Source organism: Lichenostomus cassidix, chromosome 1 (genome assembly GCF_008360975.1).
Source record: "Lichenostomus cassidix isolate B80296 chromosome 1, HeHo_3.0, whole genome shotgun sequence".
NCBI classification, from domain to species: Eukaryota; Metazoa; Chordata; class Aves; order Passeriformes; family Meliphagidae; genus Lichenostomus; species Lichenostomus cassidix.
Window position 1 is genome coordinate 23181011 of NC_139479.1, and position 27093 is coordinate 23208103.

The 27093-nt window shown below is 37.1% G+C and overlaps 1 protein-coding gene and 1 long non-coding RNA gene across 2 annotated transcripts in view; one reads left to right on the forward strand and one right to left on the reverse strand.

Annotated features, from left to right (window-relative positions):
* The window catches only part of MYO16 (myosin XVI), a 293290-nt gene that overhangs the window by 218667 nt on the left and 47530 nt on the right, over positions 1–27093 (forward strand). Inside the window, exons 28-29 of the mRNA XM_085052748.1 lie at positions 12559–12661; positions 24734–24830. Coding sequence (XP_084908874.1) covers positions 12559–12661; positions 24734–24830 — 200 coding nt within the window. The remainder of the gene's footprint in view (positions 1–12558; positions 12662–24733; positions 24831–27093) is intronic.
* Positions 11561–27093, reverse strand: part of LOC146444325 (uncharacterized) — a 41474-nt gene continuing 25941 nt past the window's right edge. Inside the window, exon 3 of the long non-coding RNA XR_014850097.1 lies at positions 11561–11625. This is a non-coding gene — a long non-coding RNA (uncharacterized LOC146444325). The remainder of the gene's footprint in view (positions 11626–27093) is intronic.

Genomic DNA, 27093 nt, shown 5'->3' on the forward strand with positions numbered 1-27093 from the left:
GATGTGTTTATGTTTGTAAATCATATCCATGACTCATCATTGTGTATCTGAACTCCCTTTGTCCAGAAGCATTTTGGCATTTACTTCTTTTTCTTTGCCCTCTCTCTTTTTTTCCTTTTGAAAGAAGGGAAATTATAATATTTTTAATACATCAGTTTTGAATTAAAAAAGTCAGCAGAACATTTCAGAGTTCATGAGCAAGTAAGGGCATTAGTGAGAATGAATACAGAGCAGATTGCCAAGTGATGGGTCATCATCACACTGACCCTTTCAGCTTTATTGTCTGCTATGCAATATCAGTAATCTCATAGAGCACTACACTGATATGTGCCATGATACCTTAAATCTTTGCAAGGAGAGCAAGAAGTAATCTGACTGGTGCTACAAAAGCAGTATTCCATTAAAGTAGATGTAATGATATCAATTTATATCAAATGGCAGTCTCACCATTCTGTATTTTGTTGCTGTAGACCTAGAGCTGGAAGTGATATTTCTGATTGAGGGTGATAATTTTTCACCTTTGTCTTTCTTTCAGAGTGAAAGCAAAGGTGAATAAATTAAGTATTTTAAAGTCATCGGTTTTAAGGGCACTTTAAACACAAATTCATAAACATGGTAATGACTAACTTCCCGTGAGGAATGAAGGTCATCCTTGAAGTTTAAAACTGTGATTTTCAAAATGGCTATGTCCTTGGCAATTTGCTTAATTACTGTAGAATCATAGAATGGTTTGGCTTGAAAGGGACCTTAAAGATCATGTTGTTACAAACCACCTGCCATGGGCACCTTCCACTAGACCAGGGTGCTCTGAGTCATATCCAACCTGGCCTTGGACACTGCCAGGGATCAGGCATCCACAATGTCTCTGGGCAACAAATTCCAGTGCCTTTCCAACCTCACAGCAAAGAATTTCATCTTAATACATAATTTTAACCTGCCTTCTTTCAGTTTAAAGCCATCTCCCCTTGGGCTATCGTTACCTGCCCTTGTTAAAAGTCCCTCTCTGGCTTTCCTGCAGGCCACCTTTAGGTACTGGGAGGCCACAGTAAGATCACTCCAGAGACTTTTCCTCTTCGTGATGAACAACCCCAGCTCCCTCAGCCTATTTTCATAGAATAGGTGTTCCAGCTCTTTGACTGTCTTCATTGCTGTCCTCAGGACTTACTCCAACAGATCAATGTCATCAATATCCTTCTTGTTCTGAGCACTCCAGAGCTGGACACAGCGGTCTGGATGGGGAATCACAAGGGCCGAGTAGAGGGGCAGGATCACCTCCCTTGACCTGCTGGTCACACTTTTTTGATGCAGCCTCGGATACCATTGGCTTTCTGGGCTACGAATGCACATTGCTAGCTTATGTGCAGGTTCTCATTCACGAGCATCCCCAATAAAACACTTGGATAAAGAAGTGTCATTGGTTAACCCCAGCTGGCAGCTCAACCCCATGTGGATCTTAGCTCATTCTTTCCTCAGTGGGGTGGGGGAGAGAATTAGGTGAGAAGACAGAAAACTCATAGGTTGAAATAAAGACAATTGAATAGAGAAAAAAAGAAATCAAACATAATTCATTCTCTACTTTCCATTGGCAGATGGCTGTCATGTTATGTTATATGTTCAACTATCTCTAGGAAAGCTATTTCATCATATGTGCTGGTGACTTGGGAAGACAAACACCATCACTCTGAACGTCCCCTCTTCCTTTTTCTATCCCCAGCCTTTATTTTTTCCTTTCATTTTGCCAACCTTTCTGATAGGAGAACCAAGTTTAAGACAGTACACAGCAGTCACAGAGTTACTCTAAATTACTAATCCCTCATGAAAGCTTACTGATAATGGGTTGATTATACTGTAAGAGATGACCAGAACACAGAATGCTTTGACATTCCCCCTGACAAGCCTAGAATTGGAGTAAATCACCCTGGGGAATTGCTGAGATGTAGCTAGGTATCTGGGACTGTCTTAGAGGCAACAGAGCATTTCAAATCTACTTGTGCAGTGTGATAGTGTAGTGAGAGTTTTCAGGCTGCTCATATTATAGAAAAACTAAATAGCTCTTTCCACCCAGTCTGACTGTATATAGACTATTCTATTTTTCCCCCTTTGGAGTTGTTTCTTTCTATCCATTTGGCTTGTTTGTTCCATTTTTCCCTTTAGGTCCTTTTAGATATTTAAAAAAAAAGAAATGCACAAGACATCTTCATGTGCCTATGGTGACTTGCCTAATTAACCAGGACTTAATTTATAGGGTACAAATAAAAGTGATCACTTTTAGGATTGGATTCAACTGACTTGTCTTAAATTTATGCATTTTTGCAGGTATTTCACAGACTCAGTGTTGCTCCAACCTATGGCAAGGGAAAGAATTAATACTTTGTAACAGGCTCTAAAAAACTCAGAGAACATTTTGGAGTTGAGACAGATGCAGTTTTTGAAGCTATACCGTGGTATCATCAGTTCTCTAGCCCACAGAATTTGTATTGTAAATACAAAATATCAGTCCTCATATTACATGTCACAGAATTTGGACTGTGAAGATGGTAAAGCTGCTGGTTTCTGGGGCTTACGAACAGTGCAAAAATGACTGACTATAAGAGAAAATAGTTTCTCTTTTGACTGGAGTTTTCAGTGGGGGGTCAGACACCTGACTTTTTTTAGAAGGCATCTACACCTGACTGTATTTTGAAGTAAAAAATAAATATCAGCATCATTTTCTGGACATCTTCAGAATCTTATAATGCAACCCTCATTTGCTAAAGCAATTACAAATATGTGTAAATGTGTCTAAATTACTGAAATCAGTTGAATTATTCATGTTTGTCATACACTTAACAGTCCTACAAGACTGACAAGAAAAGGGGTCCCTTGAGCAGGAGGATGTAATTAGGTCATTAAATAGCCAGATACAGGGAAATAAAGATGACATGGTCAGTTAAGTCTGATGGTTTCTAACTTTCAGATGTTTGGTGTGCAATCTGAATAATCTTCCAGCATTATATATATTACGTTTAGTATAGGATGCATAAAAATTAGTTAGTGAAGCTTCTTGCAGAGAGTTTATTGTTTTGTGCAATAGAGAATGTCCTGGCTTTTAGGCTGTTTCAATGAGAATCTCAAGGTATTGTTCTCCCTCCACTGTTAGCTGCATAAAACAATATTAATTTCCTTAGGCAATCATAAATCTATTGGGCACACACAAGCGTAATTCTGGCTGAAGTGTTTCAGCAGTTTTTGTGGTTTTCTTTATTTTAAGATCTGTGAAATTTTGAAATGTTTATTTAATTTCTAGATATTAGTGCCACTCATGGTACCCCTGGTTTCCACTAGCACTTGGCATTTCTTATCCCTCAGATTTAACTAAATGTTTATTAGATCACTAAATAACCCTTGTAATCCTTTTAAAAATCTATGCATGTTTTACATCTGTGAATTTAAAGCTTGTGGGTTTCTAAACATGAAGAAATGTTTTCACAAGGTACTAGAATACCTACCACAGCACTGGATTTCATCTAAAAGCATGGATTACAAAAATAGATAGAATTATATTTGTGTACAAATAAGCATAATGAAAGTTCTTGACCCTTATCTCACAAGCTGACTCAGTTCCATGTGCCTATAACAAGCAACTAATAACTTTATTTCAGAGCCTTAAGATTCCAACAAAAATCATTATTGAGTACTTCATAATTTTCTGACATCACATAATGACAAAGATAATGGACATAGATTTATGTGTGATAGTAGAAAGTTCAGTTAAATGCCTGCCATAGAAATAAATCTGTTAAAATACTATCAACTACTAATATTTTCACTAATCCTTATACATTGAAACTCTTCTAAGGAAATGCTTATTAGAATTACTGACAAGTTAATATAAAGAGCATATATTTAAAATAAATATTTTAAAGAAGTAAGTAGGCAACACATTAGTTTATGCCAGTGGCACTATGCAGGAATTTTGAATTATCGGATTAAGGTGCAAATTGTCACATAGATTACTGTCTAATCTTAAAATAATTCCATGTTATTTATTGCTTAATTAAATATAACTGCGTGCTTTAAGTGCTTAGAAAAATATAAGTTGCTCTTGAGTGCTGCTTTTTTATGGTCATAGGACTTGCATAGATTCAGCCCAGCCACCTCACACTCAAAAACAGCTGTGACCCTCATGCTCTTTCTTCTTTCCATGGCTCTGCAGCTGTTAAATTCTTTCCACTCACCTCAGATATTCATGGCACCCTTTTTCTTCTTATCCATATCTTGATACTCTTTACAACCATTTAATCTTCAGCAGAAGAACCTGGAAAGACACTTCCTAAAGCTAGATTTCCCAGTCTGGCTGAATAATAGTAGGTGGTTAATACTGGTGATATCTGAGAGCAAACTAAAAATCCTATGCAAGCATGCACGTAAAATCCTTTTATCCATCTTAATCACTGGATCTTACTTTGCTTTCTTGTTTAGAACAATGCGGCATTAATTTAACATCATCTGTTCTAGCAGAATTGCTCCAGCTGTAATCCACTCTAAATTAGAGTAGAATCTGCTCCTCTCTTGTCACAGTACACAAAGGGTACAACCTTAGCCTGTCTTGAAAAATGTTACTTTTGTATGGTTTGTCTAATCATTATACAACCCAGAGCCAGGAGAATCCCTGTTACCCAGACTGAGAGCACTCACAGGGTTAAAAGGCACAAGGGAAGCTCCCACAGAAGACAGTAGAAGTACAGAGGATCTCACAGAGAAGCTATTTTGTCATATGGTTTTAAAAGGTCCAAAAATCCTTCCCCATAGTCCCAATAAATGTTGTCTGAGCTAATAGTGAGTATTGTGGGAAGGGTTTTATGTGTTCACATTCCTCTTTGGCTGAGTACTAGTTTCACAGGAGAAAAAAAAACCAAAATGAAGAAACAAAGCATCATCTATGTGGAACAGCAAATCTAATCCTATTTCTCTGTAATATCCCAATATCCATTTGACGCTGGTTTTACTTTGTGCAATATACATCTATCTCTGTATATTTCCTAATGAACTGGCAGTGCTTTCTTGTCAAACAGAGAGCCAGTGAATTAGCAATCTCACAAGGAGACCAAGTGGGAATGTTGTACAGGCTCACTTCAGTGTTTCAATTGAAGGACTTTTGATTTTGATGCCCTATTATTACATGGCTGTGTCTGCAGAGAAAGAAAAGGAGCTTCACTGGACACCAGTCCTACAACACCTCTGTGTTAAACAGGATCAAATTAGCAGGTCAACAAAGACATTTAAATTTATTCTATAGCCCATATAATCTGTGTACAGTGAAGCATTTTATGGCCTTGTGTGCATGTTGGTGGAGTGCCCAAGCATGAAGAAGTAGTTAGCTGTGGAAAAGACCTACCTATCAAGAGCTAAATGTAAACATTTGCAGAGGTAGAGTCAGATGTATATGTTTGTAGATGTAATAGAGCTGCTTGTTTACTCAATGCTAGCATATTTCTGAGATAATGTGTGATTTTTGGCAATTTTTAAAGTAAATATATTTTACATTGCTTTATCAAGATGGAATGGTAATGCTGGCTTTAAGTAAGATTGTGCAAAACTATTGTAATGCAAATCTTTAGCAGATGTTGTTAATTCATATTTTTTATTTGCACAGTTGAATCCACTAATCCCAAGAGCTGAACTATAATTTATATTCTACTCATTGTTCTGCTGTCACATTGTCTGAGATGGGGAAGCCTCTGCTTAATTACAGGAAGTATATGAATAAATATTCTAGGATTAAGACACACATATCTTCATTACTTTTTCTCTTCAGAAACTGAAATTTAGATGTCTAGAAAATATTAAGGGTCACAAAGCCTAATGCAATAAAACGTATAAAACTCAGGAAAAAATAATTCTTCCAATTCATTTCTTTATCATCTCTAATAAGGTAGTATCTTTATCTGAGAAATTTGTCTTACTGTTTATTCAGTCTAGATTAAAACATCCCAAATGGACACTTCTGGAAAACTATTTTGTCATAGTCATGACCCTCTCTCAAAAATCCCTCAATAAGGTCCACATTGGCCCAGTAGCTGACTCACATTTGAGTCACTGTAAAATTTTGTTCTGGAGATTTACTGAGTTTTTTCCAGTTTTATTTCTTAGTCCTTAATTTTGCTCTTTTATCTCAGTTACAAGCTATTTATTGTCACTCTAAGTATACTTCCGTTTTTCCACATGGACATTAAAGCCTGCTGTATGTTTCTTTATGTTCCCTTGTACAGGAAGTGAATTTTTATTGTTGAAGTAAAATATCAATATGTTTTACCAGAAGAAAATACAGTGGAATATATAAAAACATGTTAAAACTATGATAACTGGTTCAGTTTGCAGTAAGATCACTTTTAGCATTATTACTTTTCAGATTTCTTCCTGGCAGGAAATGTTTGTGTGCCTGATTAACCCAGAGAGAATAAAACTGCTTGCTTTTCAAAATTGCTGTAATTTTATTTTCCTCCTTAATTCTTTGGTCTGCAGATCTAGCCATTTAAGACTGTGTTGCTTGATATCAATTAAGATATTAAAAAAAATAGTGGTGTGGTAGGCAGGTACTTTGAAATTTTAGTTCATTGCCATATATACTTATTGTTTCAGGTACATTGCACTTCATGCTCACCTTTACAACAATCTGAATTATTTATGTAAATCTGTATGAAGCAGTCTCAGTGCAAAATTTTTAATGAAAAGGTGAACCTTATAGTCTTCTAATACTGTATTTTTGTAGTCCTGTGAAAGAAGCCCCAAAAGCTGTCTGTCTGCTGTAATGTTATTTCCAAAAATATATTTTTCTTTTCCACTTCTAAAGATTTAGTCTCTCAAAAATTTTGAATACCTGCTTTGGTTGTTAATATTTATGCTCTATAATGATATATTTATGTCATATATATTATACAGAGATTGACAGAATAACTTCTATTTTCTTGGAAACTATAATAATCTATTTCCCCTTTTCTAATTATCTGGAATTTCCCATGTTCCTCATATTTCAAAAAATAATTAGGTTATTCCTTCAAGAAAAAAAAATATAACAGAGGGAAGTGTAATGAATGAATATGTATCCTTTATATAAAGGTAACATTAATCAAAATACCATCCCATTCTTTGCTATTGACTGCTTTTATAGGTTTTTGCTGAAATTTTTTAAGTCATCCTTTTTTTTTTTTTTACTTAAAAAAATTAGTTATCTCTTTTCAGTAGATAGGGTCTCTAGATATTTCAGCTCTCACTTGATGAACTTTTCAAATACTAACTTTATCGAACCCGCTCTTCCCATCCTCACCAAATCCAAACAAACAAATCTAAAAATCCTGAGTTATAAGCACATAGTGACAAGTTTGGCAAACAAAATCAATTTATTTCACATACTTCACAGATATCAACAATTATTGTTTGTCAAAGAAAGAGAAAATGAAGTATCGAAAGGGGAAAAAGGAGAATTTACCAAGACAGCACAAACCTGAACTTTTATGATGGTAATTTTTACATTTCTTCTAGCAGAAATATAGGGCACAATTTAATTTTGATTGCTGTCTTTTATTCACTACCTTTTGAATAGATCTTACTAAATCATACCAGTTTATATTGGCAAACAGACTACATTGTAGTAAGCAAAAGAAAGAGAAAATGAAACTACAACATAATGTATTACACTGACAGGAATGTCACTCATTTTTCCTTTCATAAGTTGTGTTTGGGTATTTAAAACTTCATAATTTAGCACTCTTTTAAAGCAGTTACCTGCCAGCCTTACGCAATTTTTATTTTTTTATGCAGCAAGACAAAGACATGGAAAGAAGGAGCTGCCTTCAGGAAGGATTTGACTTGTGGTGTTAGAAACTATCCTCTTACTGAGGACACTGGATTGCAGTCAGTAGCTACCTCTAACTTTATTATTTTTGTGTTTCTTTCTTAATTAGGCATGAGAGAGACCCGAGGAAAAGAACAGCAAAACTAACCAACCAAAGTAGTTCCGTGGCTTCAGTTCAAAGACATCCTTTATTAAGCTATTGATTTGGAGCTGCTTGTTTTTGTGCCCTTTGTACTTGCCGTGTTTTTTCCTTTAGCGTCTTCTATCACGTTGTGCTATTGAAATTGAGTGAGTCGTGTTTATTCCAGTGCTTAAAGATTTGCTGTGCATACAGAACTGGGAGTACAGCCCTGCAGCCTATTTGTGCACACTCCGTGTAAATCAAATAGCGTGCTGAGCCTCCCAATATTGCTGTGGGTTACTGTGCCATAACCTGAACTGCAGAATATTCTGTCTTGGGGGAAAACAGCCTGCTGGATCTTGTCAGCTGTGCACTTAGGGAAGTGAGAGAGAAAATTAGATAACATCCTTATCTGTAAAGACCCAAGAGAACCGAGTTTTCCATATTCACATGCTATTGGCAGTAGTATCTACTCCAAACAAACAAAAAATTTTCCTGATAGAGCGAATCATTCAGAAGCAAAGGAAGAGAGGTCAGAGCACACTTCTGCAACACCAGAGGATCTTGGCCAGTCTGTACATGCTCACAGTGTGAGCCTGTCTATCCAGACTGTCTTTCTTCTGTTTATGCCTGTGAAAATGACAAGTTAGGGCAAGAAGGGTGCTAAGGAAAAAAGCTGGGGAAAATGGAGCTTCTCTCACACTGATGTCATATGAATGGGCATTGGGGAGACCGCCCCTCACCTGATAGTAGTGTTCACTGTCTCAACTGGTAACTAGAAGAGGTTCTGCATTTACTTCCTAATAAACACTGCATTAGTCTTGACATGGCAGTGGAGCAGTGTTGATTCAAATGAATCCTTTAGATCCCCCCGTTTCGTATTTTATTTTGGATCCCTTAGTTACTGAGTTGCTCTGGTTAGCCATGAAATTATGGGTTTTTTTAGATTCCTGGCTATGAAGGAGATTCACTTTGTCTAATATTATATGTCTAGGCTGGAGGCAAGAGCATCTTTATACTCAGTAGAAAGACATGATGGTGTTACAGTGCACAGTTCATCTGACCTATTGTAAAAATCAATATTACAGTAAGGAATACTCTATTCTACTGAATCTACACCAGAATATTCTACTGAATTTTAAGAAAGTCTAGACAAATAACTTATCAATCCATGTTTAGCTGAAATGTATTTCACATGAATAAAGACCCTTTTTTAGCAAGGTAGCACCAAGTATGCTTTAATGATTGCTCAGGATCCTCTCTAAAGCCTTACAAATGCACTTTTCACTGTCCACTGGGGGCAAAATGTGTGACCTGTCAGGTGGGAAGAAGCCTGGTATTAACTGGGTTTGTTCATTCACTTCAGCGTGAGCTAAGGCTGGAGGGGTAGGGGAAGAATTCCCTGTAAGGGAAATTTTCAAAGACTGTCCAGATTGCATTTCCCCAGAAGCAAGCCCGATTGTTGCAAGTAATTCAAGGTTATCTATATAAACCTGCACCGTAATTTCAGTATTCTTATTACTAATTTCTGTGATAGAGTAAATTCTGAAAAATAGTAAGTTCTTTTGCTATTCCTGAGAATGACTAAATTTAAGAGGATATTAAATTATTGTGTCTACATTGAAACACAATGTCAATCCACAGCAAAAAGTATCTGATACCCAAAAGATAGGTAATTTTGTATTTTGATAATAATGTCACACGTTAAGTTTTTATTTCTTTCTTTAAAACTTAGTTCACTGTCAATTTAAAGAAAAACATATTTGTATTTTCACTCATTTAAAATTGAATACAGAAGAAATCATATAAACTTATCGTTAGACCACCACTTTTGTCCAGGAAAAATTTGGGCTGCCACCAACAGGTGTAGTCTACTTATTCCCATTAATTCAGGAACTTCCATTAATCCCCTGGCATTGACACTGGTATTTGCACAACTGAACTGAGAGTCAAATCAGGGAACCATTGTGGCTGAAAAATAGCTGCAAACTTTGTGTTGTTCTTATCCTTACACAAGATTAAAATGGTTGATAGCAGATGGTAACCTAAAGCTACTTTTCAATTCTAGGTGCTTAGCCAGTAGATTTGAACCAGATGATAGGAGAAGTAAGGAAGTTCTCTTAGACCCTCTGTTGGTTACTCTGCAGACTGAGTAGCTCAGTCAGGCAAGGAGGCATAAAGGTGAGCTTCCTCTCAGTCACCCAAAATGAAAGCATCCTGTCTGAACTTCTCCTTTGAGTCCACCTGTGGCCAGTGGAGAAAGGCACCTCCAGAGGGCAATGTCTTCTCATTTTATCAAAAATATCTAGAATGCATAGAACAAGTCCCCCTGTGGAAATACCTGTCTTCACAGACTGTTTTGAGAACAAGGTGACTAACTCAGGCTAGGAACATAGCTTTTCAGTGTCCAACATAGGGAAGAGTAGGTCATCTTTCAAATGTCCTGCCATGTTCAAATAAGAAGTTTATGGCAGAATTAAATTTCTATAGTTAGCGCTTTCTCTACTACCACAACCATTAGCCCATCCTCTTTTTCTAAGATAGAGATTGCTTTAATGGATAGAAGGGGATTGTGAACTCTGATTAGACTTCCAGGATAATGTGGTGGAATTTCAGAGACTTTAAAAACTGGAGGAAAACAGTGGATCCTTTTTGTCTGGCCTCCTGTATAATATAGTTTGTAAAGAATGTTTAGCTATCCTTGAATCCTATCATTTGCATGTCTTTAAAGAAAACTTGAGCCAAACTTAAAATTTCAACCTCTTAAATTTTAATTTGGCTCTGTTTCAGGAATGAAATATGTTTCTTTGTGTTTCTGCTGTCAGGGAGTTTCAGGTTGACCACTTTTGCAGTTACTTCTTCATGCATTGTGAGTCAATGCTTAATCATCCTTGTTTCAGTCAGCAGTTGCTAAGCTTTCCAGCAGTTTCTCTAACACTTCTGATTCCTCATGATTTCTAAGAAAACCCTGTTGATACAAGTATGGAAACAAGGTGGCCCCGACCTTAACAGAAGTCTGTAAAACAAATGTCTTTGTGACCATACAGCTAGTGGAATATTGGGAAAGTGCTATCCCCAGTTTTCTAATGCTAATCGAGACTGTGAGACTAAACAAAATGATCTGTGGTGAAGTTCTAGACACTTCTTACCAGCATTCCTCCAAACAATTCCTGGACACAATTTGGGAACTTGAACAGGCTAGTGACCAGTCAAAGAAGGCAGCTTAGATATAGCTACACTCTGCTGGAAGGTGACAGAGTTTAATAGAACATAGCATATTACATATTATTAAATGTATCAGTAAATCAACAGGGTAGGGTTTTGCCAAATGGTTTCTATGCCAGAGAAACAGTCCCTCTCACTTTTCATTTACTAACATAGACTTAGACATGGAGTCCTCAGCAGGAATGCTACCAGACAAGAGAATATTTCCAGACTGCAGGAGCTGAGATACTCAAGGGTCTGTGCAGCTACACAAAACTAGAAGTCTGGGTGAAATTTGATTCTAGAGCAGTTTACCTGCAGATATTGCTCCGGAGTTGCCACAGCTTCTGGGACAATTGAAGTCCCTGGAGTCATTCAGACACTGTAGCTTTGCCTACCATGGTGTGTGCAAGGGGTCCCAGGACAGCACTATTTTGGGTCGCAGCAGAGATATAGGTGAATTCAGCTGTTAAATTAAAAAAAAAAAATTTAAAAAAATCAGGGATTGTAATTAGCACACAAACTTTAAAACTTAGCAATTTCATTAGGAGTTTAATCAAAAGTGACATGTTTGCAAAGAGTATAGTTTCTAAAGTCTGGCTTTTTTTAATGAAAAGCATTCTGACTCATTACATGCAGTCAGATCTACACAGAGGAATAGCTTCAAGTATAATAATTAAATGTAACATTAATATATATAAAATTCATCCATTTATTTAGTAATAAGTTACAGTGAATTCAAGAAGTCCACAGTTAAAATTGGAAGTTTATACTTTATGGGACTTTGTATTACTTAAGTTTCCTTCCTTGATACTTTTATGTAGTACACCAAAGAACCCTTTTACATCCAGCATTTTCTGTCTGAAAGTACTCAATGCTATAATCAAGTCTCCTCTTGAACTTTCTTCCAGTAGTGTAAATTGATCAAGCTCCTTGGAAGTCTCTTTGCTACAAGACTTTTTGTTCAAAATGAAAATTTATTTCAGACTGATGAAAATCATTTTTGTCAATGTCACTTTCTTATGAATTACTCCTTAGGACGCATAAGTTGTATGACATATACTGGAAACATATTTTCCTCCTTTCAATGACCCAATTCAGTCCCAATGATCTTGACTGGGGAGGCTTTTCATTCCTTTGGCATTGATTTTCAGTGAGGCATCCAAAGAACTGACAGGAAGCAAATTTGGGTTTAGGCATCACTTGTTATTAACCAAGGTCATGTCTAATAATATGCAAGACTTAGAGTGATTTGCCTTCTTGTTGTCTTCACCCTGATCAGAATCCCAAGCTTCCAGTCTGGACATCAAAGATTTGAGAGTCAAAGAAAAACTGACAATTTCTACAAATGTCAACCAGGCCAACATTAGAGTAACTCTACTTCTGCTGATTTTTCTAGGTATAAAGATTTGGCTGATACAGCAGCAGGAGAGAAGAAGAAGTTGTCTGCCAAGGAGAGATGCCGTCTTGTTCTTCAGCAGTGTAAATTACAAGGCTGGCAGGTTTGTGATCTACAAAGCAATTAAAATATCATTCTTTAAACAAGCTAGCTGAGTCATTTCCATTGGTGGCAAGCCACCAGATCCTTTGCAGCAGTGTATTCTTTTGACATTTAATATATTCTTGGGTATATTATCAAACTGAATTCAGAGTTTTATAAGTAGCTGTGATGATTGTGTCAAAAAAAATCGGTGTATTCTTGTGGGAAGAAAAATATTTCAATTAAGCATGCACACTATGTAAATTTGTATCCATTTTTCTGAAGGTATTTGGTATATACATTGTAGTGGTTGACTGGTTCCTGAATAACCCTACATATTTTATTTCTTTAAAATCCTACACTAAATGCACTACTGTCATAACAGGGCAGACTCAAAACAGGTAATTATGGTTTCCCAGGTAGTCAATGCATTTGTAGATGCCAGCATGCTGATCCACAGATACACCAGAGAACCTGAGGCTGCTGTGCATCAAGTAAAGTTTAAAAAAATAAAAGTGCCAAACACTAAACAGGAAACAATCAACTCCCTATCCTGTCTCTTGATCTTATTTATTTCCCAGTTAATTCCCACCAGCATGAAGACAGCAAGGTGCCAATCTCCATTTGTCCACTGTACTCAGTTATCTCCTTTGGTTAGCTTTGTAATTGAGCAGGATTGATTTCTTTAATGTGAATTTTAAAAAGAAAAATGTGTTTCCTTGCACAGTGCAGAAGGTTTTGTATAGAAATGAAGCTTTCTGTAACTTCACATACATTCCTACAGGTGGTGTGAGCTTCAGATCCAGGCCTTTTTCAGGCCTAGCAGGACTGAAATCTATTACACAAGAGAGCATCCAGACCAATTTCAGGGACAACTCTAAAGTTTAGGGATTGGACAGTGGTTAGGGCACTCCTATAGGCTTTGGTTTAAAGGATGGGATCTTCTAATTAACATATGACCTCTAAGTATTAAGATGCCCAGAAAAAGTTTCTGCAGCTCTTTATGAAGGACCACAACTAAGCCAGACACTGTGCTATGGGTGTTTCTTAGTGGCCCAGATTCCCTAGTAATAACGGGAACAAAGGTAGGCACCCACAAGGCTGGGAGCACACATGCATGATCTCCTGCCCTCAGACACATAAGAAAATTTTATTTCATCAAAATACTGTTTAAAGCCATATTTTAGTCACCAAAGTAGAGGGCATGTATAGCCTGTCTCCCTCGATAGCAAAGACCAAAAGACTGGAAAAGGTAACGATATTAAACTAGACTTGCATTTCTTACCCAGCATTCTTAAATCTGCACTGATCTATGTTCTGCATCATTGCCACAAGGTTCCCTATAAAAATCCCAATCATTAACATCAAGAAACTGCACCTTCACCTGGACGTGAGAGTACCTCTCACCTTTAGATTTATGTGGGGATACAAGCTTGACCTGGGACAAAAGCTGTGTAACATTGATTGCATAGTGTTCTCCAGTCACAAAACACAGGGCAGGAGGCCTATCAAGTTTATTTCCAGTGGAGCCAAGAACCATTGTTACAGCACAAAAAAAGCCCCAGCCAAACAGTTGGTCATCAGTGAAAGCCTAGAGCTCAAGACTAGTGATTCTGCAGTGATTGGCATTTGAAAACAAGCCTGAAGGCTTGGAAGACAAAAATGTTAAAAGGAAATAGCAAAACCGAATCCTGCCATCATGCAGAGGTCTGAAGGTTGTGTTCTTAAACGGATTTTAGAAGTACTGACTCCAGAATCTCATTAAGACCAGGAGAAGTCAGGTGTGCAAAACTGCAGCAGTGCACAACGCATTATATCTCAGACCAGAAAGGAACAAAACTCTTCAGAGACACTGATAAGTTAAATGGAATAGGAGGGTTTGGGGGTGAGTTATAGCATTGTCACTCAGTGACTAAGAAGCACATGGCAACAGACTAAACGAAAAGGAGCAAGGTTTGAAAAAATGAGTGACTTTCTCTGTACACCTTTTTCAAGTCTCAGAAAGCTATAAACAACAAATGGAAAGATGGAGAGCATAGGAAAAAAAAAAAACTAAAGAAGAAAATTCACTCTAAGTCAAATTTCTTAAATGCCCCATGAAAACCAACTTGGTACCAACATATTTTGTATAGGTGATACAAAACCACTTACCCAGCTATCAGTTGTAGTGACTAATGTCTGTGTCACATAATCTCTCTCTCAATTATCTTTTTGATTCATTTGACTAATCATGAAAGTTGAACTTTAAATAACAATCTAAATGAAGAAGCTTACACAATCTGCATTTGTCATGAGTGCTCTCCTCTATGCTTTTACAGCAGAGGACTCTGAAAAAATTAAGAAAACATTTGAAAAGGAGAAGGAGGGAGGTGGAAAAGAAAGGAAAAAAGGAATTAGGAAGCAAGGATGATGTCAGTTAGCAAAGTCAGATGAAAGGAGTCATCTGTAGTGCATCACCAAAAATCATCCAAGAAGCAGGGGGTTACACATATAACCAGTTTATTCAACCACTGTTGCCAGCAGTAACTACTTCAAATGAGTCAGTGCTGGAACTGAAAATCTATTTGTTGCAGGAGTTCATGAATAAATAAAAAATTGTCTTCTCAACGCTGTTACATGCACTTCCCTGAAGAGCTGTTGCAAATTCAGGTAGATAAATGAACCAAAAAGGTAGCTAAAATAGACTCATCAAAAATGATGATGTTTAGGAGAAAGCAACACAGGTCTGAAATCAACCTCCTGCTTATATATTATCATCAGAAGATGAAGTTGCCAATAAGCTCCACAGCAGAGGGGGGAAAAGATCTGGACTTTTTAGCTGAGTGAATCTGGATGATACTTTATTTAACTTCTTTCTGATAATGTACCTCACCATCCCATTTTGAGAAAGGTGATATTAACCTGGGAGAGGGGAAAGTGTTCTGAAGTAAAATCCCTGAAAATGAATAAAGAAAATGGTATCTTTGTATTTATTTCCTGCTTAACAATTTATCTTTTCTTTCTCACATAAGTTGTGTTTGGTTTTATTAGCTAACAAAACAACAAAGCCCAGACCCTACTCACAGAACATGTTCTTTCTTCTCTTGTAAATACTGCAGTCTGTTTTCAAATAGACAAAAAATGCAGAAGATCCAATACCAGAGTCCAACTTTGATTTATTTTCTACTGTTTAGGAGAGGATAAGCGCAAACACAATTAGCTAGCCAATGTCTGGTGCTTGATTCAGCAGCTTATGTGTTAGAAGCAAGTATTTATTATCATCAAATAATTAAGGTTGGATAAGATCTCCAAGGTCATTGAGTCCAACCTTTGACTGAACACCACATCAACTAAGCTACTAAGCGCCATGTGGAGTTGTTGCTTGAACACTTCCAAGGATGGTGACTACACCATCTCCCTGGGCAGCCAATTCCAATGTTTAATCACCCTTACAGTGAAAAAGTTCTCCCTGATGTCCAATCTGAGCCTCCTCTGGCACAGCTTGAGGCTGTTTCCTCTTGTCCTGTCACCAGTTGTCTAGGACAAGAGGCAGACCTCCCACCTTGTCACAACCTACTTTAATTGTAGTTGTAGAGTTATAAGGTGACCCCTGAGCCTCCTTTTTTCTAAGCTAAAAAACTACAGCTCCCTCAGCTGCTACTCAGAGGAGCTCTCCAGAACCTTCACCAGCTCCATTGCCGTTCCCCAGACACACTCCAGCACCTCAATTTCTCTATGGGAATAAGGGGCCCAGAACTGGGCACAGAATTCGAGATGTGACCTCACCAGTGCTGAATACAGGGGCAAAATCACTTCACTGGCCTTGCTGGCCACACTGTTGCTGATACAGACCAGGATGCCATTGGCTTTCTTGGCCACCTGGACACATCTGGCTCATGTTCAGTCAGCTGTTAACCAGCACCCCCAGGTCCTTTTCTGCTGGGCTGCTTTCCAGCCATTCTGCCCCAAGCCTGAAGCACTTCCTGGGGTGGTTGTGAGCAAAGTGTGGCCTGAGACTTGGCTTTATTGAATTTCATACCATTGGCCTTGGTGCATTGATTCAGCCTGTCCAGATCCCTCTGCAGAGCTTTCCTGCCTTCCAGCAGATCCACACTCCAACCCACCTTGGTGTTGTGAGGGTAACTCAGTCCAAACCATCGGTAAAGATATTAAACAGGACTGGACCCAATGCTGAGCCTTGGGGAACCCCACTAGTGACCAGCTGCCAAGTGGATGTGGAACCAGCCACATTCACCACCACTCTCTGGCCCCAGCCATCCAGCCAGTTTTTCACCCAGCAAAGAGTGCACCTGTCCGAGCCATGAGCTGCCAGCTTTTCCAGGAATATGGGGGAGGCAGTATCAAAGGTTTTACTGAAGTCCAGGTAAACAAACAGCCTTTCCCTCATCCGCTATACAGGTCACCTAGTCATAAAAGGAGATCAGGCAGGACCTGCCTTTTCTAAGCTCCTGCTGGCGGGGTCTCATCCCCTGATTTTCCTGTATGTTCTGCATGGTGGCAGTCAGGATGATCAGTTCCATAATCTTCCCTGGTCAGGCTGACAGGGGGAATCGTCCTTCAGGCCACTGTTGTAGATGGGCATCACATTGACCAAGCTCTCGTCATATGGGACCTTCCTGGTGGGCCAGGATTGATGATCAATGATGGAGAGAGGTTTAGCAAATTCTTCTGCCAGCTCCTTCAGTACCCCCAGATGGATCCCATCTGGTATCCTGTGAGTGTCTGAGTGGGACAATAGGTCTCTAACTACTTCCTCTCGGATTACAAGGAATATATTCTGTTCCCTGGCCCTGTCTACCAGCTCAGGAAGCTGGTTGCCTTGAATATAACTAGTCTTTCTGCTGAAGATTGAGGCTAAGAGGGCATTAAATACCTCTGCCTTTTCCTCTTTGCGTCCAATAAAGGATGGAGATTTTACTTGGGCCTGTTTTTGTTGTAAATGTGTTTAAAGAAATTATTTTTATTATCTTTCCCAGCATGGTCAAATTGAGTTCTAACAGAGCTTTTGTCTTTCTGACCTTTTCTTCTACATGAAATAGTTATGTCCTTGTACTCTTCCGAAGTTGCCTGCCCCTTCTTCCATAGATAAACTTCTTTTGCTCCTGAGTTCCAGCAAAAGCTCCCTATTCAGCCAGGCTGGTCTTCTTCTCTGCGGGCTTGCCTTTTGTCATGTAGGGATGGAAGTGTTGATAGCTTTATTAAATGTTGTTTTTTGTAAGCTGAGTGGGAGATAACTAAACTAGGACAATAAAATAGTTGTTTCATTGAAGCTGACATACCATGCAGTGTCAGTCATGCACTTAACTTAAGTACTGGAATTATGAAAGTGCAGAGCTACTAATGAAAGGCAATTTTTGCATCTTGACTCTGTGTGCAGTCTTGATAAGGTATTCTTTCAGCTTAAATATATACTTGATCACTAGAAGCTTAGCTACTTGCTGTGACTTTTAAGAACATCTGATGTAAGGGAAATTTAGATTTCTAAATCAAAACAAACCATTCCTACTTCAGAAAAAGTGAAAATAATAGACTTCTTTAACCCCTGGAGAAATCAGTGAGGTGATATTTAGTAACCTTAGCATTAAATTGAGCAGAACTACTGGATGATCTATGTAAAGCAGAAGAATCTCCTGTCCTCCAGAATATGTGAAGGTCTTTATATTAGGAAATCCCCATTTTCATGTGTTCATGTGTTGTCACACAGTGATGCATTAGCTAAGCAAAACCTACCGTCCCAATGGCATGACTTATTTTGCAAACATTATCATGCTTTGGGAGAAGCATGGGCACAAACAGTCCTTGGCTCTTTTTACTGACATAAGGAAACTTTCATTTCTTTGGATTATCATTCTTCACACTGTTAAGCTTGCAAATATAAATTCAATAAAAAAGAATTAGCTCATAGCTTACTGAGCTTTCTCATCAAAACTTGGAGCTCTACATTTTGTTTAGCTAAGGTCACTAGTCTGTAATTAACCCTTCTGAGTTACTTCAGATGGAGCTTGTGGAAATAAAAACAACTAATACCATACCAGAAGAAAAACAAAACATCAGTTTAATTTGCTTTTACTATAAAGTGCATCTGCTAAATAGAAACACTGCAAAGGTCAGACTTCACTGAAAGTGAATATTTCAGCCTTTGGCTGCTAGAAATGCTTGTCTGGTTAAAAGATAGCCATCCTTTAAAATGTCTAATAAAAAATTTGTCTTAGTTTATCTTTCCAGTTTTTAGTGTGCTTCTTCTAACCTAAGAATGATTCCTTCTTACCAGTCGCTTGGAATTCTGAACACAAGAGATAACTCATTTGTAAAAGAGTAAGACAAGTTTTAAGTTTCAAATGGGATCCAAAGACTCACCAGGTATGAAATAAGCAGTACAGGACAGTCAGTCGGAATGTTTTAATGAAGCTCCAAATGAGGTAGTTACATGAGGTAGGTACTGTGTTAGTGCCAGTTCACACTTTTACAATGACAAGCTTTGCTGAAGCTGTTTCGGGAGCCAGCAGTGTTTGTAGAGAAATTATCCCTGCCAGTGTGGAGATGTATTGTCAAACTTGCACTCAAGAATGTTAAAGCAGAGAATATGTCCTCAATAAAGAGAAATCCCAGAAGTCCATCTAGAGATTTTTAATTCTTCTATCACTTCTAGAACTGCAAAGGGAAAACAAAATCTGATCCACAGTTCTTACCAGTCAGAGAGAAAATAATATTTTATTACTGTTCCATAGGTGTGTAATTTATTGGATTTGATAGAGCTGTCTTTAAGCATTTTTTAATTTCAATGTATTAGTATGTAATATTAGCACACTGTGGTCCTTTGTGGGAAAAAGAATATTTATGATTAAATAGTAGAATGTTGAACATAAGTGGCATATGATTAAATCAGAGGAATGAGCAGAAGTGTATGAAATCATACATTTGTAAATTTTATGCTTAGTTCAGAGAGTCTTTTAAGTTATTTTTTAAACAGAATGGTTTATTTTGGCTTAAAATGAAAGTGGTCATGCTATACGAATTGCTTTGTATCTGATATGCTGAATTACTGGAGTACTTTCAAGCAATCTAATATAGAAGGGATTCTTAACTTTTTTTTCCCTCAAGTAGGAAAACTTTAGTGCTCATAAATTGTATGCCAGTCCATTCATTTCTTATTTAGTAATTTTAACTGTGCTGGAAGTCAATTTCCTGTTTGTTTTGAATATCTTTCTTTAAAAGTCTATTTTCTTTTAGGCAATTTTAAAAAATCCCATGGGGGTTTCAGACTAACAGAAATTATCAAAACAGAAGCATTTATTTTTTTCCTCATATTTGGCTTATGTCAGTGAAATTATATTGTCCCATTATATTTTTGTTTCATCTTGTCACCCCATTATATATTGTCAATAATTTGCTGGTTGCAGAAACCACCAGAGTGTCTTTTGACCTCACCAGTGCTACCAAAAGACTGGCCTGGCCAGACACTGCCCACACACACTGTAGTTTCCCCTACTGAGTGTTTGTTACATGAATCTTATATTTCCTGATCACTTCCTTTCCTTTCCTGTAAGGCAGTTTTTCATGTTCCACACAAGTATGAAGAGCTGTGAAGTTTGTACAGTTTATGGAAAACAAGTGACCATTATTCTTCCCTTTGCCAGAGACCTGAATGACAGTTTTCCTCCCTAAAGTTGAGCTCCTGACAAGAACTTACATAAATGCTTGATGTCACTTGCTTGAATATCAGACTACTCACATACTTTATATTAAGGCCATATATAAACTAAGCTAAAATGTGGGTTTATTCAGTAGGTACCACAGTGCAATGTCACTAGTTTGCAGAGACAAAGAAGGACTTCTGAAATGTATGAAGCAAAACAGAGAGAGTAAACCTTTAAAAATAAAATTTCAGTCCATAAAAATTACTGCCGTGTAAATCTATTTGTCATTATAATATTTTTGTAGACATGTACACTGCAAGAACACATTTTACAATAGTATTAAGGCTTTTTTCTAAATTTCATTAATGCTCTGTGAAAATGTGTGTCATTGTGTAAAATATCATTAGACTATAGTTCTCTGTCTTTTGTAGGTAGCTATTTTGAAAGTACTGCCAGAAACACATAGCACTCCCACAAATTGCCTTTTTTAAACTAAAGAACAGCTTTACAGATTCCCTTGACACCTATTAAGTATGAGCTAATACTGCCTCCATGCCACCTACACACCATCTCAGCATCCATTCCATAGTTTTGAATGTCTATACTTCTACATCCTACACCTTTTTGGTAAAATTAAAAAAAAAAAAAGAAAGAGAAAGAACAGTTCCCTCCCATTCTTTCTCCTTCCTTCCAGGAGAAAAAAAAAAATAAAAAGGAGGCCTGTAGCAGCAATTGAAGCTTTGGTAGTCATCAATGACAATTTTACTTAATTTTTAAAAAATGTGTCATTTTGAAAATTAACATTTTAAAACCTAATGCTTTCCTTATTAAAATAACTATGACTGTAATTCACAGATGGTTTACTTTTACAGGAGTCTGAATGACATTAAAATTTCAGACTGAGATGAGAGCACTTTGTAGTCCAGAAAAAATATTGAAAAGTCAGTGTTTTAGTGGAAGAACATTTGAACCTTTTTTCCCCTAGTCAAGCAGGAAACATTTTGTGATTAGAAACCAGAATGAAGACAGGTGGCAGCCTCAAAAACTGTTTTGATATGTGACATGTGAAATTCCAACATTTTTCATCATTATTGCTTTCACTGAACACCAGAACTGTATAGAGGGTAGTGAGACTAGCTTGTTTTCTTGGTCAGCCTTAGAAGGTCTCAGATTTAGTTCAAAGACTAAGCAACAGAGATTTCTATCTGTTCTAACATAATCAAATGTGTAATAGCAGTTTCTGCTATACGTGCTTCTGTCTAGAGCTCTGCTCTCTGTAGACCTGGCATATGATGTAAAAATCTATAAATAGCTTTTATCTGAATGTTAAAATGGATTTGTATTGACATTTTGCATTTCCTCATTCACTTAAAAATTGTAGCAGGCTCCTACTAATGAAGTTCCTGGCATAAGTGATGCCACAGTAACTCTATTTGTATTGTTCCCAGGGTGTGGGATGAGAGAAGAGAGCAATAAGGCTTTGCATGTCCCTGAGATAACTTTGTGACCCTGCAATGCTAGGCACTTGTAGCTAAACCAACACAAGCTTCAGCAATTGTCTTGACTGTGATTTTGTGACTGCACACTGCACAATAAATTGCAGCTCAGTGTTCAGTTAAGTCACACATTTGAAATATAGCTAAATGTTACCGACCAGTGTGTCAATAATGAGACTGATTGAGAATAGGATTTTTAATTTTTCCATGGGCACTGCTAGTAATAAGGGCTTTTTTAAGGTTTGAAAATCACACCCTTTTCATCTTTCATCTTTTTCATCCCCTTTTCTACTGTCGAAGTATCACCATATTGGTGTAGAAAGGGGAGAAGCCAGGACTCTGAGCAATAAAGGATAAAGGGCAGAAATGGAGAAAAATTGGGTGATTTGGCACAAGCCTGAGAAGGGGGAAAAACAAGACTCCAGTGTGATGTAGACAGTTTGTGGAAAGGAAAGGTGGAGTATAAAGAGAAAATGTAATCAGAGTTGAGGAATATAATTTTATTAAGTGTTTGTGTTCAGGCTTTGTCTGAGAGTTGCTCAGATGAAATGGTAATTACAATAGCCACATGATAATTTAATTACAGTTAACCATAGGAATAATAATTCAATTATTTTTTATGGAAAAATTCTGTATTTAAGGTGATGTAAGCCAGAAGATGAAGATGTTAGTAATCAAAATTAGTAATAAGGCAAGTTCAGTATGGTTCAGTATGTGGTTTGACAAAAACTGTTCAATTGGCAGATATTACATAATTTGCAAGGTTTAGTGACAGAGTAAATGTGATGGGAAGAGTAAAGGTAGAGTCTTGTTATCCTGGAAAAAAGTTGAAGGTACAAAAGTAGAATATTTCTCAGGAAGACAGGAGAAAATTGACATGGTTTGCTAGGGAAACATGAAGAGTTTGTTTATTCATGATACAAGATTACGTGACCAAAATAGAAGCAAATTTAAACCAAAGAAGAAAGCGGTTGACCTCTGTTTCTTAAGGGTTTTTAATTAAATAAGGGGACAAAGGTAAAGATTCCTCAGGAAATTTAGCAATCCCTCTGGAAGGAGAAGGTGTAGATTCCAGAACAGATGATGAGGGAAGTCAGAGTGTTAAGATAATCAGGCAAATAGGGAATTTTGAAAGTTTAGGAAGAAAAGTGAAAACTTGTGTTGGAAGTCATCAGTCAAGAAAATGAGGAGAGTATGTCCCTAAGAGCAGCATGCGAGTGCACATCTGGAGCTCAGTGAGATTCCCTCAGATTAGCCACCATGCAAAGAAAGCCTATTCCCTGTTTCTGAGTTTCTTCAATGGCAAGACAAGTAAAACGTCTTTTTTATCACCTTACTTCCACACACTTTGCTAGAATTCAAAAGGGACTATTTTATTAGGAAAAGAGATACTAACAGAAAAAAATTAGAAAGCATTCCAGTTTCTCAATTTGAGTTCATCTGATTTTAACTAAAAGACTAACAATTGCACCATCATTGTTAGCTCAAACTTCAGGATTTGAAAAAGTCCATAGACTTTTTTAAATATTTGATTCAAAATAGTTGCTCTCTAGAGTAGAGAGAAAGGAAGCCAAGAGACAGAAGTTTGCCACAATCATTTCTAAATTTACTTAATGGAGTTCAGCCACGAAATACATGTTCTGGCTTTCTGTTCTCCAACGCTACCAGGCAGTACATCTGAGAGTGTTTAGATTAAAAACAATTATTTAGAAGGGTGTGCAAAGAACCCTCCCGATACCTGTCTCCCACATCTAAACTAAAAAACATCAGTGGAACAGGATGTTTCAATGAAAAGAGAATGAGCTTGTAAGCTGAAGACAAACAAGAGTTGGAATGAATTTCTGCCACTTCAGCCAGACTTGTATTAATTAATCTGCATGTTTATTAGCCATAAAAAAATTATTAGTTAGGCAGAAGCTTGAATCTTCATTGGGTAGCACAGTTCTCTGACACTGTTCCTTTTATTTCTATGAAGTGGAGGAAAGTTACTTCTACAAAATCCCTGAGAGAAGAATTTGTTTTATTGTATGTTTCCCCCCCCCCACCTCCCCCCCACTTATTTGCTGGTTTTAGAGTTGCTAGGTTGTATGTGGGGTTTAGAGTTGCTAGGTTGTATGTGGTTTTTTAGGTCTATTAGAAAGGAATGCTTTTGAAGAAAATACAGAAAAGAATTTTAAAGGACTGTTTGAGCTTGTTCAGAAGTTATCAAAAAAAAGGTGTTTTCTTTTGGTCTAACTAGCTAAATTTGTCTCTAAAGCAGTAAGAGCATCTAATGATTGTTATTTCAAGAACCAGATCAATTAAACCAAGCTACTACACAACACCAGAATCAATACTTAGGAGATTATTTTTCACAAATGAGTCCCTCTGTCTCTGACTGTGTAGCTTTGATTCTGAAAGGAGACCCACAGCACAGCTTCAGAAAGCAAGGCTGGGAACTAGCGTTCATAATTTTACTGCATATTAGGAATCATTGTCAGTAATGACAGTGAGTTTCTCCAATCCTCCAACTTCAGTTTTCTTCCTGTTGTACAGATGGCATATATCTCACCATTTTCTGTTCCACATGGGTTTGTCTTGTCACCTTTTTCTATGCACACAGCCCTCTGCTATATATGAGCTAAACATTATTTTCTATTATGTTGTCTAACACGTTAGAGTAATTAGATTCAGACTGCTTTTTTCCCCAACTTCTATTTAACTTGAAGATTGCACTATTTGTTCTGGATGTTTTTGGAACTGAAGTGGAACTACCTGTCTGACAGCTTGTTCATCCTTTACAAATACATCTTTTATTCAACCAAGTGATAACTGCATTTCTGTCCAAGAATTGGCATTGTACTGTTCCTAAATTGCAGATCTTATTTCTACCCTTTGCTGGATTGTTAACATGCTATCACTATTTACCTGTCATTGTTTTGGCCTTTTTTGTTGATGATTTTTCTGCTGTTTGTATTCTAGATAGGAGTCCGAAAAGTGTTTCTTAAGTACTGGCAAGCTGACCATCTCAATGATTTGTGCCTTCAGCTTCAGAAGAAAATTATAACCTGCCAAAAAGGTAACAATTACAGAACAAGTATTCTTAAGCTGGTGCTTTGTACACTGAGAAGAATACTGTATAACAAAGAGGTTTTCTCCACCTTGAATAGTTGCTGTATTTTATACATTTTCCTACAGATATATACAGATTTTTGGAGATGATATTGATATTGGTGATTCCTGCATTTTCTGTATGTCAAACATAATGTTATGACAAACTATTGAATGTAATTAAAACTTAGAGGATCTTGAATATTTTATTTTTTTAGTATGTTCAGTAATTTTTCAAGTGACCTTTTCATTAATGTCACCTTTAATTTCTTTTTGCAAACCAAGTATTGTAACAGTGATGAAAAAATTGGAATATTTTCAAATATATCAACAGTAAATACAAAGCTGATAATTTAGTATGTTTAGTAGTCCTCATTTTTACCCTTTTCTTACAGCTTTCGTATTTGACCACTACTTTTTTAAGTTGAGGCATTTTTCTCCCTTTTATGCCCGCATTTTTACTAAGGTCACACTGACATTTTTTGGCACAATTTTAAAAGGAGGTACTATTCACTGCCTCCTGATTTCTTCTTACTTATGCTCCATTTCCTATCAAAATCGGAAATAACTGCTGAAAATATGAATATTGCTTTGTTTGAAGAAGCTGCTTTCACACCATTCATTATTTATCTAGTTGGTTGATGTCTGCAACTATTCCCATTTTCACCTATTTAAAGGAAGTTAAAAAGACAATGTCTTATCTTGTGATGGTTTTTTTGTCAAACACATAATATTGCAGACTTAATAAATATAAACCCCTTTCATTTTAATTATCTATTCCTCACTGTAAGCATGTAGTGAAAAAGAAAAGAAACCAAGAGAAAACCTGAAGCAAGTGAAATCCAAATAGTAACAGTTCAGAAATGAATGTGGAAAATGACAGGTAACAGACACCACAGTTCAGCTGAGTTTATAACTTGAGCTTGATTTTTTAAATGCAAATTACCCAATTGTTTTTATGCATTTTGAAAAACAATAACAGTTTATCCTCTTTCCCTTCTTATGCTGACTTATCAAAGAAAGGAAATATTTACCTTTCAGAATCCAATTTGCACACAGAATGAGTCAATATAACCCAACACCAAAATTTAAAACATCCTCAGATATATCCATATTTTGCAGAACAGAACAGATCTCCAAACGTTGCTTGAAGAATGAAGATAGTAGGTCTTATTGGCTCCTTACAAAATATTTTTCTTGGTTTTGCTTCTAGCCTTCTTAATTAGGGTAACTTGAAAAGTCATTTTCACCAAAAGTGTGTGTTTTCACCTATGGCTCATCTGCATGCTTTTTATGATCTGGGAAACCTGAGAAAATCAGGAGTTTGGATGAGTAAGCAGTAGTTAGAGATCAGTCTCATGGCATTAGCTCATGAAAGAAGTTGCCTTTTGCAAACAGGTGCAATTGTAAACTTGTAGAATTAGCATGCCAAAGAGCTCTGGCAGATTTGGAATAGAATAGGATACCAGTGGATTGTTCTTAGGTAATCCTAAAATTGGGATTCATATACTTTATTCTGCCCCAGTGATGCTTAGTGAGTAATGGTGTAATGTCCTGATGCACATCCACACTTTTATCCCCTCACCCTTTACATCCAGAGGACTTTGGAATCTAGATCTCTCCTGATATTCAATATTATTGAATACCATTATTGAATAATATATTGAATAATATTATTCAATATTATTGAATGATATTGAATAATAGCCAAATATTCACAATAATTGCAATATAAGAAAGAAATAAAGCTATTAGAAAATATCGGAAGGAGGGGCTATGAAGATGGTGAAGAGCCTTGAGGGGAAGCTGTACAAGAAGTGACTGAAGTCACTTGGTCTGTTCAGTCTGGAGGAGACTGAAGGAAGACCTCACACCAGCCTACAACCGTCTCGTGAAGGGAAGGAGAGGGGCAGACACTGATCTCCTCTCACTGGTGACAGTAACAGGACCCAAGGGGTCATCACAAAACTTTGAGGGTAGTTGGGCACTGGAACAGGCTCCCTGGTGTCATAGTACCAAGGGTGACAGAAGTCAAGAAGTGTTTGGACAATGCTCTCAGGCACAGAGTGTGACTATTGGATGTCCTTTCAGGGCTAGGAGTTGGACTTTGATGATACTTGTGGGTCCCTTCTAACTCAGGGTATTCTGATTCTATGATTCCAATTTCTGTATCAGGCTTCAAATGTAGCATAATATACTAAAATAAGGGCTTAACTTAAGGGGAAATAGGT